Source organism: Dermochelys coriacea, chromosome 7 (genome assembly GCF_009764565.3).
Source record: "Dermochelys coriacea isolate rDerCor1 chromosome 7, rDerCor1.pri.v4, whole genome shotgun sequence".
Classification (NCBI taxonomy): Eukaryota; Metazoa; Chordata; order Testudines; family Dermochelyidae; genus Dermochelys; species Dermochelys coriacea.
In genome coordinates, this window is record NC_050074.1 from 30,934,335 (window position 1) to 30,951,584 (window position 17,250).

The 17,250-nt window shown below is 56.6% G+C and overlaps 2 protein-coding genes across 5 annotated transcripts; both read left to right on the plus strand.

Annotated features, from left to right (window-relative positions):
• The first annotated feature begins 1,870 nt into the window (after nucleotides 1-1,870).
• Nucleotides 1,871-12,597, plus strand: SLC3A2 (solute carrier family 3 member 2). Of its 4 annotated transcripts, none has more exons than XM_043518122.1 (11): nucleotides 1,871-1,925; nucleotides 6,322-6,420; nucleotides 6,747-7,209; nucleotides 8,231-8,404; nucleotides 8,557-8,657; nucleotides 9,002-9,070; nucleotides 9,174-9,238; nucleotides 9,554-9,740; nucleotides 10,100-10,243; nucleotides 10,473-10,577; nucleotides 11,568-12,597. In XM_043518122.1, the coding sequence occupies exons 1-11, from the start codon at nucleotides 1,923-1,925 to the stop codon at nucleotides 11,910-11,912; spliced, it is 1,755 nt and encodes a 584-aa protein (XP_043374057.1). In that variant the 5' UTR covers nucleotides 1,871-1,922; the 3' UTR covers nucleotides 11,913-12,597. The 4 variants fall into 4 exon arrangements, with proteins under 4 accessions (XP_043374057.1, XP_043374059.1, XP_043374058.1 ...); XM_043518123.1 differs by lacking the exon at nucleotides 1,871-1,925 and adding an exon at nucleotides 3,691-3,891; XM_043518124.1 differs by lacking the exons at nucleotides 1,871-1,925; nucleotides 6,322-6,420 and adding an exon at nucleotides 3,690-3,891.
• An 870-nt stretch (nucleotides 12,598-13,467) lies between these two features.
• LOC119859452 (calmodulin-1-like) lies at nucleotides 13,468-16,979 on the plus strand. The gene is made up of 6 exons (XM_038411612.2): nucleotides 13,468-13,628; nucleotides 14,077-14,107; nucleotides 14,277-14,420; nucleotides 15,397-15,503; nucleotides 15,884-16,019; nucleotides 16,392-16,979. Exons 1-6 carry the CDS (start codon nucleotides 13,626-13,628, stop codon nucleotides 16,418-16,420), a joined length of 450 nt encoding a protein of 149 aa, XP_038267540.1. The 5' UTR covers nucleotides 13,468-13,625; the 3' UTR covers nucleotides 16,421-16,979.
• The last annotated feature ends 271 nt before the right edge of the window (nucleotides 16,980-17,250 follow it).

Below are 17,250 nucleotides of genomic sequence, written 5' to 3' on the forward strand. Positions count from 1 at the left end.
GTGGGGGAGGTTTAGGTTGGATATTAGGAAAATCTTTTTCACTAGGAGGGTGGTGAAGCACTGGAATGGGTTACCTAGGGAAGTGGTGGAATCTCCTTCCTTAGAAGTTTTTAAGGTCAGGCTTGACAAAGCCCTGGCTGGGATGATTTAGTTGGGGATTGGTCCTGCTTTGAGCAGGGGGTGGGACTAGATGACCTCCTGAGGTCCCTTCCAACCCTGATATTCTATGATTCTATGCCGAGCTCTGAGAGGAGCGTGGAGTCTGTAACTGCTGTGTTTCTTGCGCCCTCCTGTGAAGTATCTCATGCCAGCCACTGTCCAAGACAGGATACTGGGATAGATGGACCTTGACTCTGATTCAGGCTAGTAGCCCCAGTGTTCTGGGAGAGACTGTGCTATTAGACCCCCAAGAAGGGGAGAGCTTGGGAGGGGCAGCAGAAGTCTCAGGGACATTGTGCAATTCATGAACTGCGTGGGGAACGCCCGTGCATTCAGAACAATGTCATGCTGATTCAGAACAATCTCCAACATACTGGAGAGTACCTGCCGTGGGGAGGAAGGAGAGGAGCAAGGTGTCTAGGGTCACAGGTGGCCCAGAGGGTGGGGCATGGTACTGAGACCCGGATAGCTGGCTTCTATTCCTGGCTCTGCAACTAAGTTTGGGAGAATCCCTTCCCCCACTTTGTGCCTTAGTTTCCCCTCCCACCCTTTCTCTAGTTTGACTGTGAGCTCTTCAGAGCAGGGACTGTCACCATGTGGCTGTGCAGCACCCACGGTGATGGGGCCCCAATGTCAGTCATCATCTGTGCAACAACCAGTATAACAGGAGTCCCTGATCTCAGTAAGGTTTTCTCCAGGATCCCCGTGTGACAGTGCCCGAACCTTGCACCAAATTCAGTCAAGGCCCTACTAGAATGCAAATAAATAATAATAACAACAAAAATGAGAGACAAGGACCTGAATTTTATTGCAGAACTTAAAGATGGTGCTGCCAGGAGCACAGTGCCCCTAGCACCACCGGGGGGCATTGGGTACCCATAGTGAGGGGAGAGTTCCTCCTGCTGAGCTCCCCATCCCGCTTTCTGCAGCATCACCTGGGGCATTGGGGACAGCAGTGACTCACTAATCCCTGTAGGGATGGCCCTAGCCCTGGATGGCTTGCTCCCAGCCATGCTCCCTATGATTATAGCCTTGTTTACATCCCTTCCTTGGAGCCCAGCCAGGCAGAGGGGGAGAAGGGACTCCTGGGCTCCCCACTCCTTCCTCTGATTCCTAGAACTCCCTGTCTCTTGGCAAGGCAGGGGGTTCCTGAACCATCCCATCCCTCAGTGCCCAGCTGCAGAATTTGAGGGGAAGAGATGGCGGGGAGCAGGGCATGGCCTTCCCTAAATTCACCCCTCTTTCCTGCACCGTATGGGTCATTTACATGAGGTTTTGGGGCTCTGCATTTTCCTGGATCTGGGTTAGGGGTGTGAACTGTGTGTGGAGGGGGAAATCTGTCTGGGCCAGAGGAGGGGGACACGACATAGGGCTGGTGGAGGGGACCAGGGCTGGAGGTGGACCTGGAGGTCTGAGGCTGGGTTATTGTGAGTCTAGGTGGGGTTCTGGGTTGGGCAAGGCCTAGGCTGGACAGGGGGAAATTGGGGGAGTTAGGCTGGAGGGGGGTGTAGAACCTAGGCTCTAGGAGAAAAAGGCTGAGCAGGTCGGGTGTAGGGAATTCTATCTGCGTCTCTCCAGCAGGGCACAGAAAGGACACTCCAGCTGCAAAACATGCTACAACAACAAACAGCTGAGCCCCTCCCTTCCCCTTGAACTGGCCTGGCAGGAGCCCAGGGCTGGAACTGGCCTCATTAATAACCCCAAACAACTCCTGTTCGAGCAGCAGCAACAACTGGGGGAAGAGGCTTCTGCCAGGAGCAGGCATGATCTGTGGGATAAACAGGGTTGGAGGAGGGGCAATAGGTGGAGAGAGGGTCAGTAGAGGAGACTGGGGGCTGGTGAGGGGAAGACTGGGGATTGATGGGGTACCGATGGGTGAAGAGGGACATGGGGACCAATGGGGCTGGAGGGGCAATAGGGGCTAGATACTGTAGGCACTGGGGGTGCTATCAGCAAGGGCTGCAAAGGATGACGGGGAACACCAGAGGCTGGGTGATGCAGGGATACTGGGAGTGGAACAGTGGAGGTCACTGGTGGCTGGGATGGGCAGTGGGGGTCACTGAAGGCTGGATGTATGGGGGAACTGGGGAATCAGTGTACACTGGGATATTCTGGAGCTTGGCAGTAGAAGCTGGAGCACTGGGAATAAGGGGAGTGTGGGGGGGTGGGGGGCTGAACAGACTCTAGTCATTCAGGCTGAAACCCCCAAGTTAGGGCAGGACCCGTAAGAGCCTCCCATAACCCCAAGCTGAGGGTTCTGCAGTCCTGGCTCCCCAGCCCTGACTCCCTGAGGAAATGCAGTGTGTCACGGGGATGGATCCCCTTCACTTCGTCTGAGCAGGGCAGCTCACCTAAGGGCTGAGGTCAGCAGAGCTGGGGCTTCCATGGAGCCTGCTTCTTCTGCCCCAGCCCAAAGACCCACGCAGGGAAGGTGCCCCCTTAGCTCTGCCTGTAGCCTCCAGGCCTGGCCTCTTAGGAAATGACACCCAATCATGATGCTGCCCTACAGCGCAACCCTGGCACTGGTTGGCGTAGGAGTGGGGGGTGCCCCTTTCTCAGTCATCGCAGGCCCAGGGGGCAGCACTAAGATGCCAAAACAAAGATGACTGCCGGGCAAGGGGTGATGGCTGTCGGGGTGATAACACAGAGATGACTGCCAGGAGAGATTGGCACAATGATGGCTGCCAGGGAGGATGAGGGCTGCTGACAGGGGAGACACAAAGATGGCTGCCCGACAGGATGCAATGGCTATTGGGGGGTAAGGTGATCAGATGTCCCAATTTTATAGGGACGGTCCTGATTTTGGGGTCTTTTTCTTATATAGATTCCTATTATCCCCCCACCCCCATCCCGATATTTCACATTTGCTGTTTGGTCACCCTATTGGGGGATGGATGGAAACACAAAGATGGCTGCCAAGGCGGGAATGGTACAAAAAGACTGCTGGCAGCCATTTTGTGTAATTCTTCTCCCAAGATGGCTGAGCTGGAATCCCAGGATTCTGCTAGGGCCCAGACATTCCCTGGGGCTGTGAATTCTCCCATTCCTGGCACCATCCTGACTGGCTGGCAACATGGGGCAAGAAGCATGTGGGATCCATTTGTGGCTCTGGAGCAGCAACTTGGCGCCTGCTGTTTTCCTCCCTGTCCCTCCCATGCCCTAGGCTTCAGGAGAATTCAAGCCCCAACATGATAATAAGGGAGCCTTCTCCAGTTTTGACTGTGTGTGTGTTGAGGTGTGTGCACATGGCAGGATAAGGGGCATAGGTGGTAGTGGGGGTTGCATGGTGGGGGAGGAGATGGGGAGCAAGGGCTAAGTGTGTGTGTACAGCATGGAGGAGGCCAGAGTGGCAGCATCAAAGGGGTGTGTGCACAATGTGGGAGATGTTGGGGGGCACATACAGCATGGGGGAGGCCAGGTAGCACATAATATGGCAGAAAAGGGGGGGCATAGAGTGGGGTGAGACCAGGGGGCACAAGTGTGGGGGTAAATGAGGGGGTATATACATAGTGTGTGGAGGCTGAGGGGGTGCTGAGAGAGGCAGGGGGCTGGTCAGGTCAGGGAGATTGCCCATGGAAGGAGGTAGATGCACTGGTCTCTGGTTACAGCTTGTGTGACTGGCACTTGTTTACAGCCCTTGCCTGGCTATAGGCCACGTTTTGTGGGCGTGGCTCCAGGTCTGTTTTGCTGAGTCAGGCATTCCTGCTTAGGGTGACAGAGCTGGAGCTCCAGGTATGTGGGGATCAGCGCCTCAGCTCTGGCACTGGGGCTCAAACCTACTCCTGTTCCACCCCTGGGGAAAGTTCAGTGCTAGAGTGGGGGGCAGTTTGGTGCCAGCTGCCAAATACAGAGGCTTCTATGGGTGCCCAGCACAGAGTAGTGGCCTGGCAAGCTCCCCACTAACACCCCTGCCCAGTGTGTGTTTTGGGGAGACCCTTTCTGTGGGGAGACAGGGGCAAACTGTCTCCATGGTCAGATCAGCCCCAGAAGCCTTGCCCAGTGCCATTCAGATTCAACTGACAACTAGATTCCATGTAGGGTGTTTCAGGACCAGGAGGCAGTTGGGAGTATATGCTGGTGGGTGGGAAGCCCACAGGTAAGAGCAGATCTGTATTCAACCTTTTGTGGCGTTAGCTGGGTAGGGCGTAGGATTACCTGGGGTGGCACTGGGAGGTTAGCGGGGAGCACTAGGGGTCATTGGCCTCTGAGAGGTTACTTGGGGAGGAGGCTGGTTAGCTTGGGGGAGGGGTAAAGGAGTGCATCTCCCCCAGATTGCCCCCCCTTACCCAGGGTTGGGGTGGGGGATTTGGTCACATATTCTCAACAGTGCATGGGGCCATTCAGAGCTTGGGGCTTCTCAGGAGGATCAGAAAATGAGATGGGCTGCTGCAGCCCCTTCAAGAAGCCCTTAGGCCCTTGTGTGTGGGCGGGAGGATGGTTTTCCAACACAGAGCTCCCTCACTGGTGACAGAACTGAAACAAGGAACAATCAAGTGTTTCTTGTGATTGCCAGGGCCGGAGGGAAGGGGCTGGATTTCCAGCCTTTGATTGTGGGATCCCCCCCATGGCGTTCTCAGACTCTGATCCCAGTCCCCACCACTTCCTAGCCTTTGATCTATCCTTCCCCATTAGCAACAACAAGGAGCCCTGTGGCACCTCAAAGACTAACAGATTTATTTGACCATAAGTGTTAGTGAGTAAAAACCCCACTTCTTCAGATGCATGGAGTGAAAATTACAGATGCAGACATAAATGTACTGTATTGACACATGAAGAGAAGGGAGTTACTTCACAAGTGGAGAACCAGTGTTGACGGGGCCAATTCGATCAGGGTGGATGTAGTCCATTCCCAACAATAGATGAGGAGGTGTCAATTCCAGGAGAGGCAAAGCTGCTTCTGTAATGAGCCAGCCACTCCCAGTCCCTATTCAAGACCAAATTAATGGTGTTAAATTTGCAAATGACTTTTAGTTCTGCTGTTTCTCTTTGAAGTCTGTTTCTGAATTTTTTTTGTTCAAGTATAGCTACATTCAAATCTGTTATAGAATGTCCATGAAGATTGAAGTGTTCTCCCACCAGCTTTTGTATGTTACCATTCCTGATGTTCGATTTGTGTCCGTTTATTCTTTTACGTAGGGACTGTCCGGTTTGGTCAATGTACATGGCAGAGGGGCATTGCTGGCACATGATGGCATATATAACATTAGTAGACGTGCAGGTGAATGAGCCTTTGATGGTGTGGCTGATGTGGCTGGGTCCTCTGATGGTGTCGCTAGAGTATATATGGGGACAAAGTAGGCAACAAGATTTGCTACAAGGATTGGTTCCTGGGTTAGTGTTTCTGTGGTGTGGTGTGTAGTTGCTGGTGAGTATTTGCTTCAGGTTGGGGGGCTGTCTGTAAGTGAGGACTGGCCTGTCTCCCAAGGTCTGGGAACCCTTCCCCCTTAGGGTTCCCAATTGTGATCCCTCCCCTGCTCCTCGGGTTCCTGGCCTTTGATGTACAAGGTTTCCCAGACACTGATCTCTGTCCCCTTCCCATCCCTGTGAGACAGGGTTCTTTCTCAGCAAGAAGGCTCAGCTTCAAGGGACAGACTAAGTCAAGAGTAGACAAGGAAACTGAGGCACGCTGAAGGAAAAGGACTTGTCCAGCCACATACAGTGAGTCAGTGGAGCTGGGATTAGACCCCCAGAATCCTGCCTCCACTCCCTTGCTTTAACCACTAGATTCCACTCCTGCCAGAGTAGGGGATAGAATGCTGGTGGTAAAGTGGTGTCCTGACACCCAGCCCTACAGCTTTAACCATTAGACACCCCCATGAGCCTATTCTCTTCAAGCCAAGTTACACACACACCCCATAGGGAACCACCCAATCCAAAATCGCTCTCTTACATTCTCTTTATCCCCAGTTGGAAACTCTTCCATTCTCATCTCATCCCCAAACTTCCTATGGAGTGGTAACCCCTTGTTGTCCTATCCTCTGCCATCTAGGGTCTTGTAGCAGGTTCAGACCCCTCACCCCTTTGGGCACTGCTCTCTCCATAGCCCCTAATTTTCCATAATCCCCCTCCCCCCAACTCTGCAACAAGCAGGATCCTCTCCACGTCTCCAGGCCGTTAATTCATGATAACACGCAGTAATTAACTGTCTCCACCTTAAATCAGGCGAGGGGCGGGTCTCGGAGGCGGAGTTGGAGTCCGATCGGGATATATCAGTGCCGGCTAAGGCGGAACGCCTGTCTCATAGTCAGAGGAGTCAATCAGGTGCGTTAGGTATGATCCGCCGTGGTGTGCTGGGTGCGTGGGGACGGCGTGTTCTAGCGCTGCGCCCTAGGCGCACGGGCTGGCTACCTACCAGCGCGCACGGGGCTGTGGGGAGGGGGCGAGCAGGGGGGCACGAGGTGAGAAGGCAGCATGTCTGCGGCTGAGTCCCGGCACAGGGCTAAGAAAGGGGGCTCAGGCAGGTGGGGGGGAATCTGTGCCTGTGGGGAGGGCTCTGTGCCAAGGTTGTGGGCGCTCTGCTCAGGGGCCAGGTGGCGGAGAGTGCTCTGCCCGGGGCACATAGCTCTGCGTCTCTCCCCTAACCGCAGGGCCTAGCGATACCTGGTGGCATCTGGCCAGGCATCATGAGCCAGGACACAGAGGTGGACATGAAGGAGGTGGAATTGAACGAAATGGAGCCAGAGAAGCAGCCCATGACGGGCTCTCCCTCCTCCCCGGCCTCGGGCACCCTGGGCGAGAAGAACGGGATGGTGAAGGTGCCCAAGGAGGATGGCGAGGTGGATGCTGGCACCAAGTTCACGGGGCTCTCCAAGGAGGAGCTGCTGCAGGTAGCGGGCACTCCAGGGTGGGTGCGCACCCGCTGGGCCCTGCTCATCCTCTTCTGGCTGGGTTGGCTGGGCATGCTGGCGGGGGCCATCATCATCATCGTCCAGGCTCCCCGCTGCAAGGAGCTGCCTCCCCAGGAGTGGTGGCACAAGGGGGGCATTTACCGCATCCAGGCACTGGAGGCCTTCCAGGACTCGAATGGCGATGGAGTTGGGGACTTAGCAGGTGAGTCCTGACTCTCAGCCCCCCAACCAACTAGACCCCACTCCCCTTTAAGCTGGGGACAGAACCCAGGAGTCCTGGCCATTTCTTCCTCCAGCTTTCCCCTCCATCCCCCGCATAACCCAGTAGACCCCACTTCCTTCCCAGAGCTGGTAATTAAACCAGGAGGGGGTTGGGATGGGAGGACACTGGTGTGCTGGGAGAAGAGGGTGTTATGGGTGGGAAAGGAGAGAGGTTTGGGGTAGTGATGGGGGTAGCTGCTGGGGGGTGGCAGGAAATCCGGTTGAATATTGGGGTTTGGTTGCCTTGGCACAAACTGGAGCCCAGGTGTTGCTGGGGTGACCCCCTCTCCCAGCTCTCCCTATCTGGGAGGGCTTATGGGGGTGGGAATGCTTCCCCGCCCGCCAGGACAGGATGTCCCATACAATCTGTCCCCCGTGTGCTCCTAGCACAAGCAGGTGACTGGCAGCCGGGTGCTGGCTGCCCGCCCGGCTTGGGAGGGGTGAGGGGGGTTGGCGAGTTGCTCCCAGCCGGTTCTAGCCGGTTGGCAGCAGTAACCAGTGGGCTTTGTTTCATCAGCTTTGACGTCAGCTCAGCCTGAGCTGACTCAGCTGTTTTTGGGGGGGAAGGAAGCTGAGTGAAGGGCGGGGGAGGAAAGCTGGGGTTAAGGTCCCATGGGTGGGAGGGGGAGAGGAGAAGGGAGTTGGGGTTAAAAGTCCGGGGAGAGGGGAAGGGAGCTGGGGTTAAAGGTCCTGAGATGGGGTGGGGAGCTGCTGGGGTTAAAGGTCCCATAATGCATGGAGGGAAATGTGAACTGGGGGGATTGGCTGGGCTAAAGGTTTCTTTCTGGGAAAGGGGAGGAAAGGGGATTGGGGGAATATCCTTCATCTGAGGGGGAGGGGTAATGTGGGCAAGAGGCAGGGGCTATGGAGACAGCCTTTGCCTGGGAGGGGGAGGGGATTATGTGGGACTGGGGGAGCTGCCAACCTCTGATCCCTCCCCCCCTTGTCTGCTCTCCTCCCAGGGGTGGAGCAGCGCATGGATTACCTGAGCTCCCTGAAGGTGAAGGGGCTGGTAATTGGGCCCATACATGTTAACACCCCTGACAACCTGACTAGCACGGACCTGCTGACAGTGGACCCCCAGCTCGGCACCAAGGGGACTGTTGCCAAGCTGCTGGAGGCCGCCAAGAAGAAGAGTAAGAAAATGTCTCCATATGGGGCCTTTTCCTCTGGGGATGCTGGACCTGATCTGGCCCCAGGATGGGTGGTGGGGAATGGGATATGGGGTGTTTGGGGAGGCGAGCTCTCCCTGCCCCAGGATGTATACCTGACCTCCCTTTCTCCCTAGGTCTCAAGGTCATCCTGGACCTGACCCCCAATTACCGTGGCCAGATGTCCTGGTTCAGCCTGGAGACCCCCCACAACAGTGATTTCCAGTCTAAAATGAAGGTGAGGGTGTGCTCCAATGGGAGCCATCCTAGGGAGCAGGCAATCTAACCTTAAGGCTATGTTCTGGGGGAGAGGGTGTCCTGCTGTCTCTCAGATCCTCCATGGGGATCTGTCTGGGCCTGGTTTGCCACTTCCCCTGAATCCTCACTATTTTGGGGGAAGCAGCTGGGACCACTGTCTGGGTGTCTCATGCAGAGGGGCTAGGGATATGGAGACCTGCAGGGAGGAGGTGTTGGCTACACTGGTGTTGGGGGCTGGGGATTGTCAGTTGGTGGGAAGATGCTGGGCTGGTGGCTGTGGGGCATGCTAGGTGCTGATGCTTGATACACACCCTCTCTGGGCAGGCAGCACTGAAGTTCTGGCTGGAGCTTGGCGTGGCAGGGATACAAATGGAGGGAGTGGAGCAGCTCAGCGTAAGTGACTGGCTTGTCTGTGTGTTGGGGGTGAGGGTTGTAGGGTGTTGGGGTGGGAGGTAATATGGGGGTTGACTGTCTTACAGGTCTTTTTCTCCTCCAGGACTCTCCACTTCTGGTGGAGTGGAAGAACCTCACCAGCCAGTACAGTTCTGATGGCAATGCCAGGTGGGTGCCAAGCCCCCACCAAATGGTTCTGACCCTTTTGCGATGGTGGTTGACTGGCTGCCCCCCTGGGATGCCCGCCCTCTTGAATAGGCCCACCTTCCAGGCGCCCTCCCTTGGACACCTCTCCGCTCTCCTGGTGCCAACCCCCCCTCAAGCACCCATATCTCCCCCATGTCCTCCCACCCTCTAGAAAATTCCTATCCATCTTCAGACTCTGCACCCTGCCCCACCTCTGCCTCCCACACCCGACTTCCCATTCCTAGCACCTCACTACTGACCCTGGCGCTCACCGTACCCTGACTTCCTTCTCCCCAGGGTGCTGATTGCTTGGACGGGCCAGCAGGATTCCCGGCAGATTTTCTTCCCGCTGAACGAGACCAGTGCTGACCTTCTGGTCAGCCCATATCGGCTGGGGCTGGAGTTGGAGCCCACTGGGGAGAAGGTGGAAAACGCGATCAGAGCGTACATCCAGGCTGCTGGAGAGAAGTGGCCCAGCTGGAGTGTGAGTGCTGCCCTCCCTCCCACACCCCACTCTGTTTCCCCAGCTCTTGAAATTGGAGTAGGGGCATGGACCCACCTCACCTCACCCCACCCCTACCCCACAGGATCCCCATGCTAAGCCCCCACATCTGTATCATAGCTCCCAGTGCTCAGAGTGGGCTCCCTTTTGGAGAAAGGGCAGGAGCTGAGCCCCAACAGATGTGTGCCACAAAGCGTGTGAGTCTGTTCTGTGTTGGTTGCTCAAGAAGGATAGGCCAGGGATGTGACCACTAGCCCCCATCCCCTCCCAGAGCTGGGGATAAGTCCACCTCCCACTCCCTGTGCTGACATGCTGACACTGCATCTCTGCTGTCTCTGCAGGTGGGGGGCCCACGGACGGGGCACATGGCCTCTCTTGTGAAGGAGCGGTTGCTGCGGCTCTATCACATGCTACTTTTCACGCTGCCAGGGACACCGTTCACCAATTATGGGGATGAAATCGGGCTGCAGGAGCTGCCCGGACAGGTAGGGGCAGTGTGGGGCTGGGGGATCCCTTTGGAGGAGGTGTGGGGGGGAGGCCTGGGAGGGTTAGTTAAGGTGATGGGGTGGGGGGAGTGAAGTCCCCAAAGGTGCTGGTGCAGATGGGGGAGGGGATGGGGAAGTTTGTTCAGCTCTGGGGTGGGGTGGGTTGGTGCAAGAAGGGATGGGCAGCCAGCTGTGCAACTCCCTGTAACCATGTCCGTCACTTCCCCAGTCCGGCGTATCCCGCATGCAGTGGAATAATTCGGCCAACTTTGGCTTCTCCTCAAAGTTGTCCCCTCAAGATGGGGACAGGAGCGGCAGCAACATCACTGTGGAGGTGAGGGCAGGAGTGCAGGCAGAGCTTTGGGGAGGAACATGGGTGGTGTGAGGGTGTGCTTAGATGGGGCAGAGCTGGGGGAGGGCATTGTCTGCCTCGCACTAACCCAGCATTTTTCAAATGCTGCCACTTTGGCCACCAGGGGCTTTTCTTGCGGCCACAGCCTCCTGGGCAGTGTTGTTGTTTTGGGGGGGGGCAGACAGAGCAGCAGCGACTCCTCTTGGGCCACCAGCAGGGTTTGGACCCTATCCCACTCTGAGGAGACACATGCTGGAGGAGCAGGCAGCCACTGAGCTGAGTTTCCCACCTTCTGGGGATGGAGAGGGTCTGGCTTCAGCCCTGAGGTGGCAGGCAACTGGCTCCAGCTGCACAGTGGTAGGCTCTGTCCTCTGGTCATGGGTCCCCAAGCTCCAGCCATTGGGGGGTGGGGGCAGGACTTCAGGCTCTGACCTTGGGTCTACCCATCCCCCATTGCCTTTGGCCCCCTGCTGCCTTCTCTGGTGTCCAGCTGCACAATGGCAGGCCCTAGCCCCCGGCTGTGCAGCGTTAGGCTCTGTCCCCCACCACCTCCCCCAGACCCTATCTAGGGCTTAATTTGTTCTCGGGCTTCCTGGGAGCTGAGTAAGTCTTCTGTGAAAAGTAATATTAACAAACATACAAGTGTCATTTTTCACAGCAGTAGACTTGCTAGCTCAGCAATCAAAAGAATGTGCCAAACCCCTTTATTTGTGTTTCTGTTTTGTTTAGGTTTAGTAAAGAATAGACACAACTGAACATTATTTGTATTTTTGAGTCTGCAAAAACACCCTACATAGACATGTCCAAATCACTGTCATTTGTTTGTGCATATGTATTTGTTTTTTCTAAAGTTAATTACATATTTTAGGAAAAATTGACAGAGCAGCCACCTGCAAGAGTTGGTGGCTGCTCTCTGAGGCCACAAAATTTTATTTTGAGAACCCTTGCACTAACCCATGTTTCCCTACCCAGGCACAGAGTGGGGACAGCTCCTCACTGCTCTCCCTGTTCCGGCACCTGAGCGAACTGCGGGTCAAGGAGCGCTCACTGCTGCATGGGGAGTTCATGATGCTGCCCAGGCTGGTGCCAGATGTCTGTGTCTACCTGCGCAGCTGGGACCAGAACAAACGCTTCCTGGTGGTCCTCAACTTTGCTGGCACCCGCAGCACTGTCACCATCTCCCACTCTCTCCTGCCTCCTGAGGCCACTGTGGAACTCAGCACTGACCCCCAGCGCCAGAAGGGGCAGCTGGCCCTGAAGGACCTGACATTGGAGTCCTCCGAGGGGTTGCTGCTGCATTTTCCCTATGTAGCCTAGGGGAGGGGGTCGCCCCTGCAGGCCAGGGCCTCCCATGTTCCAGGGAGGGGTATTGCTCATGTGAGTCCTACTAACACCCCCAGGGGCAGCACTGAGGCCTGGGGCAGGAGGGGGGGAGCTGGAGCCATAAGGTAAAGAAGGCCCCTAGGTTCTGCTCTGCTAAGTCCTAGATGTCTGTCCTGATACACCCCACAGGGCTGGCTGGGGAGGGGGCTGGTGCTCAGTGTGCCCCAATTCCTGCTAGCCTCACTTTGGCACCATCCTCAAGGATGCTATGAGAAATCTGAGCTGGGGTGAGGACTGGGCTCTATGGCATGTTTCCCCATGGTGGGGGAGCAACTAGATTTAGGGACCAAAGGGTTCAGGCCCCACTGGCTGCAGCTTCACCCTTCCACAAAGTCATTCCAGCTCCTGAGGAGCTGGCCCTGCCCTGCTGTCATCCCCCTTCCCCCTTTGGGTGTCCCGTATGATGGGATAGGTGGGGATGACTGAGCAGGACCAAGGGTTGGTTGGTCTGTCTGTGTGTCTCTCTCTCCCTCCTCTCCCCCCTCCCCCACATTGTAGGGGCCAGTGCTGTGTGTAAAATGGGACAGATGTTTGGGTGGGGGATGGATGGCTTTGTGCTGGGCTCCTCCTGAGTGCTGCTGGGATCAGCATGGAAATAATAAAAGGCTCTGCTTAGTGATATGGGCTGTCTCTTCCTTTAGTGTGGCCCTGGCACTTGCCTCCTATGCTTCAAGTGCCCCACTGCCTCCTTGTTTTCCCCATGGCTGCATCATGCCTTAAGGTGTGGGGGGAGATGAGGACCCCCTGCCCTTCATCCTCACTGGCTATCTCTTCTATAGCCCCAGGTTCCTACGTGCAGGGGGAGGACCACTTCCCTCCCCTCCCCCCCCCAGTGATCCCCCCCAGTAGCTAGGGGGCAGATCTCTGGACTCTGAAATTCATGGGTCTGGGTGCTGCCCTGGAGCAATCTGCCTAGTGTGGGGCTGCTGCCTGGTGCTGTTTGTTAGTGGGGATGGGTTCTGCCAACCTTGGCTGTACCGTAAGTGTGGCAACCTATCTTGGATTGCTCCCTTTGCAGGAGCGGAGGAGCAGCTGAGCTGGCAGCCCTGGGTGTGAAAAGGGGGGTGATTCCATCTCCTGGGGTTGTGCCAGGCCCCCCTGGCGTCCTGCCTGGGCAACTGCTTTTTTGGGAAGGAGTGAGGGTGTATGCTGGGGCCCCCCGTCAAGGACTGCCCCCCAGCGCCAGGCGCTTGGCAGAGGAGGCAGTGGCACTGGGCAATGCTGGGAGCTAGTGTTTCAGGGTGGTGAGACCCCCACAGGTTCCTATGGGCACTTTACACCTTCCCCTTTAACATGCCACCTCGCCTTTAAATCCACCTGCTCTTCAGTGCCCGTCCTCTTTAACCCACCCTGGCCCCTTCCTGTCGGCCCAACGCCGGCCCCGCCGGCGCCTTCCCCTTTTAAGCGGCCTCCCTGACGCATTGCAGGTGGGAGCCGGCCAATGGGCTCGGGGCAGATGGGTCACGTGGCCGTGCCGGGCGGGCGGTATTTTAAGGGCTCGGCGCAAAACGCAACGGAAGGCCACTGCTGGTTCGGACTGGTTGCGGGCGGCGGGATCTGGGCGGCGCGGCACGGCGGGGGCCCCGGGCGGAGGGAGCGGGAGACCACGGGGAACTGAGAGGTCGTAGCACCAGCCCCGCCGCCGCCATGGCACGAAGGGGGGCTCGTGAGGGGGGGGCTGCTGGGGCTCCCTGGCCGCGGGTGGGAGGTGAGGGGGGGGCGGCAGGGGGCGTGCGCGGATGAGAGCAGTGGGGGGTGGGGAGCCTGGCCCTGAGTGTTGGGGGGGGCGGGGGCACTGCTGGGGAGAGGGGTCCAGGCCCCAGACTGGCGCTAGTAGGGTCCCTCCCCATTGGCCAGTCGGGAGCAGGTTAGTTGGGGGGCAGTTGGAGACAGCAGCCGTGCTGCGTCTTGCGGGAAGTGGGCGGGATGGGGACTCCAGGGGTGTCTGGGGTGTAGGGCAGAGTCTCTTCCCCTGAGAGATTGGGTGGGAGGGGGGTGAGGCTGTGTTGGGGGCAGATGGCTCAGGGGGCATATAGGGCATGGCTGGGGGGGAGGCTGTCAGACAGTCAAGACAATAACTCTCTGTCTCCTCTTGCAGGCAGACCAGCTGACAGAGGAACAGATCGCAGGTGAGACACCCCTTCATCTGCTGCCCCAAAATTCTCCTTATATGGGGGACCTGGTCCTTCACAATATGGTCAGGCCCCAGGTGCCCTGGGGGGAGTGAGGGCACTGCAGGGAGAAGGGAACCTGTGGCAGGCCTCCCCGGGTACTGATTCCTCTCCTCTCTCCCGGCAGAATTCAAGGAAGCCTTCTCTCTTTTCGACAAGGATGGAGATGGCACCATTACCACCAAGGAGCTGGGTACTGTCATGAGGTCCCTAGGGCAGAACCCCACTGAGGCAGAGTTGCAGGACATGATCAATGAGGTGGATGCTGATGGTGAGAGGGAACTGTGAGACGGGTGGGAATACAGCCACTGCACTGGTGGTAGTGGGGTGTGGGGGGGAGTGATCAGAGCTGGGAGGCAGGACTCCTGTGTTCTGTTCTTGGCTATGAGCTTGGAGAATTCTTTTTCCTTCTCTGTGCCTCAGTTTCTCTACCATTCTTTGTTTAGATTATGAGCTCTGGGCTAGGGACTAAGAGAAGGGTTTCTAGGGCTGATCAGGGGAGTGGAGAGGAGACCGAAAGAGCTGGGTTTGTATTGCTTGGCCAGATGAAGCTTGCAGAGTGGGGGGTTGCTCTCTGTACATATATTAGAGAGGAAACTCCAAGGAGGGCAAAGAGCTATTGAAGCTAAGAGTGAGTTTCTGGAACAGCCTCCCAATAGGAGGAAACATTGATCTGTTTCTGATTGAGATTTTGATGGGTCTGCCTGTGATAGCAGGGCCTGGGCTTGATGACCCAGGAGGCCTCTTGTGTCCTGTGTGATGCACCTAATCCCAGTGCCTCCTGTTTGGATGCTGCTGTTAACTACCCTGCTCACACAGCTGAAGGTCACTCACGGACTGAGCTGAGAAGCGCCTCATCCTAGGGCCTGTCACTTCTGCATCCCAAAGTGATGCAGACCCCATGGAGAGCTGCCTGTTCCTGTTCCAGTGGCGTGATTGTACCTGAGTTAAACCCAGGGGTTGACCCAAGGTCGTAGGCCAGTCCCCTGCCCAAACTACAGAGCTCTGGGGAGTTTTTCTAGGCTCCCCACATCTCTGTAGAGGGAGTGAAGAGGAATCCCCTCAAGGCAAGCCCATCATTGGAGGGAAGAGGGTGTTTCAGTGAATTCCCCCCGAGCTTCCTGCCAGTACTTGGGTGTCTGGATTTGTGGAAGGGAGGGTACTGGATGCTGGGGGGGGGGCAGTGCAGGTCACCCCAATCCAATGTCAGTTAGGCCCAGCACTAATGGCCTCTTCCCCTGCCCAAGGGAATGGCACCATTGACTTCCCTGAGTTCCTAACCATGATGGCAAGGAAGATGAAGGATACAGACAGCGAAGAGGAGATCCGTGAGGGCCTTCCGGGTGTTGACAAGGTGAGGCAGTGGGGCTTCATCCCCCTTATCCCTGGTGGCTGTGCGTGCCTCCCCTTTCTCCCCAGGAGCTCCAAAATAGTAGCTGGGGTGAAACTCCTTCCTGCAGGGGCAGCTGAGTCCAATATTCCTTCCTGTGTGCATGTGCTTCACAACTGGATACCTCCCCCTTCAACATTGGGTTGGGGGCTGGAGAGTCATCAGTTACCTGAGATAGGGGGGGGGGGGGGGGGCCCGCCCCAACTACCTGTGCGGTCTACCTGCTTTCCCCTCCCCGGGGCCTGTGCTGAGGCTGACAGGGTGGGGTCCCTGTGGTGCTTGTGCTAACTGGGGGCAGCCCTATGGCCCCCTTGCCTGACATGGTGCCTGCCCCCGCCCCCCAGGATGGGAATGGGTATATCAGTGCGGCCGAGCTGCGCCACGTCATGACCAATCTGGGTGAGAAGCTGACAGATGAGGAGGTGGATGAGATGATCCGGGAAGCTGACATCGATGGTGATGGACAGGTCAACTATGAAGGTGAGGGAGACAGGGCAGCTTGCACTGACTGTCCAAAGGGCACGGCTGCTGCTCAGGATAGTACCACTCTGGAGAGGGCACTTGCTCCCTTAAGGACTCCCCCAATGCAGTGGGTAGGATGGGTCTGGGAGTCAGGATCCCTGGGTTCTCTTCCTGGGTGTGCTGCTTTCTTACTCTTGCATTGGGACAGGCATAGCCTGGTGAAGGGACTTGCAAATGTCACAAATGCTGTTAACTCCCGGGAATGGGAGACCCAGCAGGGCACCTCCAAGTGCAGCCCGGGTGGGGGTATGGTTTCTCCCTGAGAGAAGACAGAAGTGGGGTGAATCAGGCTTGTCACCTGCTCTCTGACCCTGTGCCTTTGCTTTGCAGAGTTTGTACAGATGATGACAGCTAAGTAGGCTCTGGTAGGACATCCCCCTCACCTGTACAGACTGGATGGACGCTTCCTACTGCTGCCAAATGTCACCCCTGCCCTGTCCCTGGTGCCATCCTGTCAGCAGCAGCTGCTCTCCTTCGAGGACAGTGCATGCTTTCACCTCCTCTGCAATGTGTGCTTGTATGCTGGCACCACAGGGACAGGAGCCCAGCAGGGCTTATGGCCTGCTTCCCCTAAGTGGCTTGGTGGAGCAGGCCCCTGGCTGCTGGCTAGCTCTGCAAACTGTTTTCCATCTGACAATTCTTCCCCTTCCCTCCCATATTCAGCATCTCACCTGAATGCTCATGGACTGTGGCAGGGCAGCTGACTTGTCTCTTTGACTAGCCACTGTTGCCTTCCTGGACGTGTCTGCGTATGTTGGATATTGTGACTGTTAATTTCTTAACTGCTTAATATTCACCTCCCTCAATCTCCAATTCCTTTCCTTCTCCCCCATCCACATTGGCTGCCGGGGATGCTTCGGTTCCATTCCAGATGGTGTAAGGTTTTATTTTCAATAAAGTCTCTCTGTGTGGTTCCTATTCCATGTGCTGCCTCCACATGTTCAGTGCACAACTCAGGTGGAGGGAGGAGCCCCAGGACCCTATGGGGCTTGGTGCTATATAAATCAAGGGGGTGGTGTGCGCTAGTGTCACCCTAAGGCAAAGTAGGTACAGCAGCAGTAAAAAGTTAATATGACCTCATGTAAATTGCTGGGTCAGGACTTGAAGGGAGGTCTCCCAGAGTCTAAGGGAGCATCCTACCATTAGGCTATTCAAAGAAGGTTGTGCTCTTTTTTCCCCACCATGGTGT